Source organism: Tupaia chinensis, unplaced genomic scaffold (assembly GCF_000334495.1).
Source record: "Tupaia chinensis unplaced genomic scaffold, TupChi_1.0 Scaffold147282_1, whole genome shotgun sequence".
In the NCBI taxonomy this organism is placed as follows: Eukaryota; Metazoa; Chordata; class Mammalia; order Scandentia; family Tupaiidae; genus Tupaia; species Tupaia belangeri.
The window spans coordinates 5229600-5235013 of NW_006207133.1; the positions used below are offsets into that span (position 1 = coordinate 5229600).

General features: G+C 46.3%; 1 protein-coding gene across 1 annotated transcript in view; it reads right to left on the reverse strand.

The window, feature by feature from the left end:
- CLASP1 (cytoplasmic linker associated protein 1) overlaps nt 1-5414 on the reverse strand; it is a gene marked incomplete in the record, with an annotated part of 276864 nt that overhangs the window by 38451 nt on the left and 232999 nt on the right. The window contains 2 exon segments of the mRNA XM_027768717.1: nt 2720-2848; nt 5301-5408. Of these exon segments, the coding sequence (XP_027624518.1) occupies nt 2720-2848; nt 5301-5408 (237 nt within the window).

Sequence of the window (5414 nt, forward strand, 5' to 3'; positions counted from 1 at the left end):
TGAAGCCAGAGTTTTATCCAGGAATGTAAAGCCAACTAGCTTCTTATGAGAAGGAAGCTCCAAGAGAGTTCCCTCTGGTATAAACATACTTCAGAAGCACTAGTAGACAGGAAAACAATAACCCTGTCTTCATCTGATTCATGGAGTAAAACAGGGAGTAGAAGCATTTTGGATCCTTTCCAGTAACTGGTCATAAGCTCTGAATGCAAGGAAAGAAAACCTAGTGAGAAATACGTGCAATGCCAAAGTGCTGAAAAGATGGCTGAATATAAATGTGACGTGCATCCAAGTTTTCTGCACTAAAAGCAGGAGAAAGGAATGGAGACAGAGTGGCTAAACTGAAAGACTACAAGAATGCTAAAGGAAAAGAAAGAGAAAGAAACTAAACCTGAAACATAAACAAACAGGTGCCCGAGCCAGTAGCTTCTGGCAAAGTGACAGAGCGAGGTTTCATAAGGAAACTACAAGGGCACCACGTCAAGGTGAGTTTGAAAAGTATGCAAAGCAGGAAGGCCTGCCAGGACGGGCACTCCTCTCAGAACACCACGTCTCTCTACCTGCTTTATCAAGCAATCAGTGACAGCAGCAATGGGGACCCTGGGGTCACAGGAATTCCAAGCCAACTGAGTGCTGCTAAGTTTATTTTAGGTAGAAGATATTTTCAGTTATTTTCCCTTGGGCAATTTTAAGGGACTCATACCTGAGAACTCTCTCTCCTAAAGTTCTCATTTTGTAGGAAAAATACAAGATCTTCCAAAGAAAGCAAACAGCAACTAGATTGATTAATTTATACCTCTTAGGGTACATCATCAAAGTTTTAAAAACCAGGGTGCTCACTTTACAGACAGAAGCACTCTGAGCGCACAGTCAGTAAGAACCAAACTCTGTAAATGGCTACAGTTTTGCCTTGAACCCGTCTATATATGTCCTTCCACATGAAAACCACTGATATCACCTATACGTAAAGGAATGGCAACTTCATTTCACTTTAGGATCATGTATTCTCATTAAGGAGAAGCTAGTACGATTAAAAGAAAAAAAGTTAGCACAGGTCAATGTCTCCTTAAAGGAGACACAGACCTGGTTCCCGTGTTGGTTCTGTCAGTGACGGTGCATGTGACTCCTCCAGGACCCTTCTTCCTTACTTGGGAATGATTAGGTTGATCACAGTGGCTCATCTGTCCTCACATTTTCTAAATGATTGAATAGTTACTGTAAATGGAAAGTGTTTTTGTTCAAACATGAGCGATTATCACGATCATGCAACTAAACCAGATTTTGGAAACATGGGTGTTAGTTTAAAAACATTCATCTCCTATGAATTTTGTGCTGTGCTGGGGCTGGGGGGGAGGGGGAGAGAAGCCCACTCAGAGGCCAGCCCCGCAGCCTTGCTGAGCTGCAGTCATGGCGGAGACGCGAGGAGGCCAAACCAGCTACTATTCAAGCAGGCACACCGGCTCGAGAGGCACACTACAATCTGGGCCTGATTCTTTTTGTGCATATAATCACAATCCCTTTAATCCCTGAGGGTGCTTCCCAAGAGGGTCACACCTGAGCCAAGAGACTGAACTACACAAATAGTTATGTCTCATTTGGAGTCAAACCTGTCATTTGTCATGTTGTTTTCTAAAGGTCTAAATAATTAATTCTGCTCCCATAAGGCCTTTTATTGGAGGATGTGAGAGAAAACAAATGTTTTTAGGTTTTTGCCATAGGGCATGCATGCTAGCCTAAGAGACAGAGAGAAAGTGGGAAATCACCCACCCCCACTCTGGGAGGAACAGCCATACTGTAATCCCTTCTCCTCTTGGGATTTTGGTCCTATGTGCACATGTGCCTGATATGATTTTTAAGTCACCAGGTCCAGGACTCTAACTGTGGTTAGCCATGTGGCAGTCCAGTGCTTTAAAAACCACACCACCTGCTGGCCCTAGTGAAATGATCTTTATTGAAGACAGCTCCAGTCACTTCCCCACTCTCTGAAAGGCCCTAGCTATTAAACTATTTGTAAGCTTCTGGCCACAATAACACATCCTTCCTGCCCTCGGACAGACAATGGAGGCCCCAGTGCCCAGGAACGACAGGGCCGGCTGGGTAGCATTTTCAGTGTTCAGGAGTGAGTGGACAGGATGGGATAGGGCTGACTGCACTCACCCTCATCTTGGAGAGAGAAACACATGGTGAGGAGGGGAAGAAGGCCAACATAGCACGATACCTACTGTTGGGCAAGCACTGGGCCAGAACCATTCCTGGTTACTGCCTTTAATTCTTGCGAGAAACTCCCTATGTTACACACAGGGAAACTCAGAAAGTGGAATCACTCGTCTGTGGCTCCAGGACTTGCATGTCTGTGATTTCGAAGCCAGTCTCCATCATGTCACGCCAGACTGCCAGAGGCTGGATGCCAGAGGAAACGGCAGATCCCTCCTTTCTAACAGAGTGAACGAGCAGGCTATACGAGGGAAACCCCAGGGACAGGTCAAGCTTCTGGGCCCAGGGAGAAGGCGCTAGGAACCTAAGGCACTGGCCCAGAAACCTCACTGCTAGTTGGCCACATGACAGCAACAGCAATTTCCCTCTGCATTACAACGTGGCTGAGTTCAAAGGAAGAGACTCCTCTTCAAAGCAGGTGTGCTGGTTCCTACTCCTCTCCCATACCCTACCCCTGCACCATCTACCCTCTCCCCTGTTCAGCACCCTGGCCACAGGGCTGGCTTACCTCCTTATGGGAGTCTTTGTGGGCTTCCAGAGTCTTCATGATCGTCAGCTCGGCATAGTTTTTAAATCTTGCTGGCTGGTTTCTCAGAATTTCCCGTAAAACTCTCAATGCTAGTGCTCGAATCGAATGCTGGAGTACAAAAGGAAAGGAAGACATCACCACACGGTCCACAGCACTTGGTGACCCACACTGGTTGGCAGGGCCCAGCAAGGCTAAACACACAGTGCTAGATCCCCTGGCTCCTCACAGACCTCTTAACACACACGGTCTACTTGACATCGGCCTTCTAGAATGTCAGCTCCAAGGGGGCAGGTGCTGTTTCTTACTGTGACATTTTCAATCCCTAACACCTCAAAGGGACCTTACAGAGCTGTCCTGAATGATTCTTGCACTTGAACAAATGAGAAGATACACCCAAGTTAACTATCGATCCCTGTGGAAGCCCAGATTCCCTGCGGCTTCAGAAAACAAATGATCCTTCTGTGGAATACACTCATGGATGAGTATAAAGCATCTAAGTGTTTCCTCATGGCTTGAAAGACTGTGGGCTCTCAAAGGACAGCTGGAGCCCTGCCACTATTCCTGACCTTCCATGGGATGAGGTCATCGGGTCTGTACAGGCCTCGAGCTGTTTAAGGCCCAAGTCATGCATCTGGAGGAAAGCCATTCCAAACAGACTCCTAATCTCAATAAAAGAGAATGGAGTTTACACCAAACAGAGCCAAAAAGTACATCCTGATTCTTTGTCACTCACTAACACACCATTTACCTGCCCTCTACATGACATCATTTTGTCTCCTGATATAGCCCAACCAAGCATAACTGCTTCAATAGCCAAAATCTTTTTTTTTTTTGCCATAGGGTGTGTGTGCTCTCCAGAGACAGAGAGGTGGAAAATAGGAATTCACCCCTCAGGGAGGAAGGCCATGCTGCAAATCCTTCTACTCCATTCTCTTCTAGAGAATTTGAGCATGCATGTACACATGCCCAGTCTAATTTTCAAGCTGCTGGGTCTGGGACTTGAACCACGGTTGGTCATGTGGAAGTCCAGTGCCTTAGCCACCATGCCACCTGCTGGCCCACCAATACTTCATTTTAAGAAAGTTATTGCAGATCTTCTATTACCATTCTTCTATCTTTACTTACTCCTAACTTAACTTACTAATCTCAAGCATCAGGAAGCAATCTGAGTCTCCATGCTATTCACCAGGTTTCCCTTCCCTGCCTGCCATCAGTCATGGCCCACATGACCCTGGGCATGGTCTGTCACCTTACGCCATGTTCAACTTCCTGGCAAGCCTCCTGGTCTTACTCTGTTAGCTCTCCATGACATATACTTTTCCCCCCCTGCTAACATGCAACAAAGCAAATGTGGACAGACGGATTTTTTAAAAAAGTTTTTGTTAAAGGGCATATGTGCTTGCCAGAGAGAGAGAAATCATCTCCCAAGGGGATGGCCATGCTGCAACCCCTTCTCCTTCATTCTCCTCTTGGGCATGCACACACATGCACCTGAGTAATGTCCAAGTTGCTAGGTCCAGGACTTGAACCATGTGGTCAGCCATGTGGGCCACAGCTGCCTTAAGTACCATGGTACCTGGCTGGCCCCAACAAGTGAATTTTCATGTCTAGAGTTTCATTCTAGCAATTCTGAACATTTATTTCTGTCTCCGTATATGGGACCAAGTCCACAGGCAGGAGAGGATGGGACTGTGATTAGACTATTCCCTACTTTGTGAGTTATCTGCTCAGTGCCATGTGTAGATTACAGATGAGGCATGTCACAAATGCCTAGATGTCACATTCACATGTCACACTTCCCAGTGTGAAGAGCGATTTATTTGAAAATTAGTAATAAGGAAGTCACACTTCTGGAAACTGGCACCTCACTGGTTACTAAACCTTAATCAGGTTGAACCAAGATGGAATTCCATGAAATACGGCATTTAAGAGGATCTTTGAGGAAATGAATTTATCAACGACAGGAACCTTCCATGGTAAAAATGACCACATTCTATGCTAGTTAAGTTTTACAGAATTCTATGTGTCTAGATGCAGGATTAAGTTCCCTCAAGCATTATAAACCCAGTTCCAGGGACCAGCAGTTAACGTAATGGCTATGTCGCTGGACTCCCATGTAGTCGACCGTGGTTCGCGTCCCGGATCCAGTGGCTTAAAACTCACACTGGGCACGTGTGCATGTGTGCCCAAGATCCCGAGAGGAGAACAGAGGATTACAGCGTGGCCATCCCCCATGGGGGGGTGATTTCTTGCTTTCTGTCTCTCTGTCTCTCTCTGTCTGGTGAGCACACGTGCCCTATAGCAAAAACAAAAACAAAAACAAAAACAAACAAACAAAAACTCTCCAAAAAAAAACACCAAAAAACAAAAAACCCAGTTCCAGAAAGGATGAGGCCTACGCTAATAAAATCATTGCCTTCCAACTAAGTGCTCAGAAAGTAAAAGGAACAAATAAACATCCTGATGCACATAGTGGGCGTACTCCGAGAGGTCTAGCTGCCACCATCCCCACCAGAATCCCTGACCCAAAAGGGCAGAGAAGGGCAGGGCTGCTCCTCACATCTTTGTCTCCGAGCGTCTCCAGCAGCAGCAGCAGAATGGTCTTGAAGTGCTCCTCCCAGACACCCAGGCTGTCCTCTCGCGTGATCTTGAGTAGCTCAAGCAGGGCCCCTTT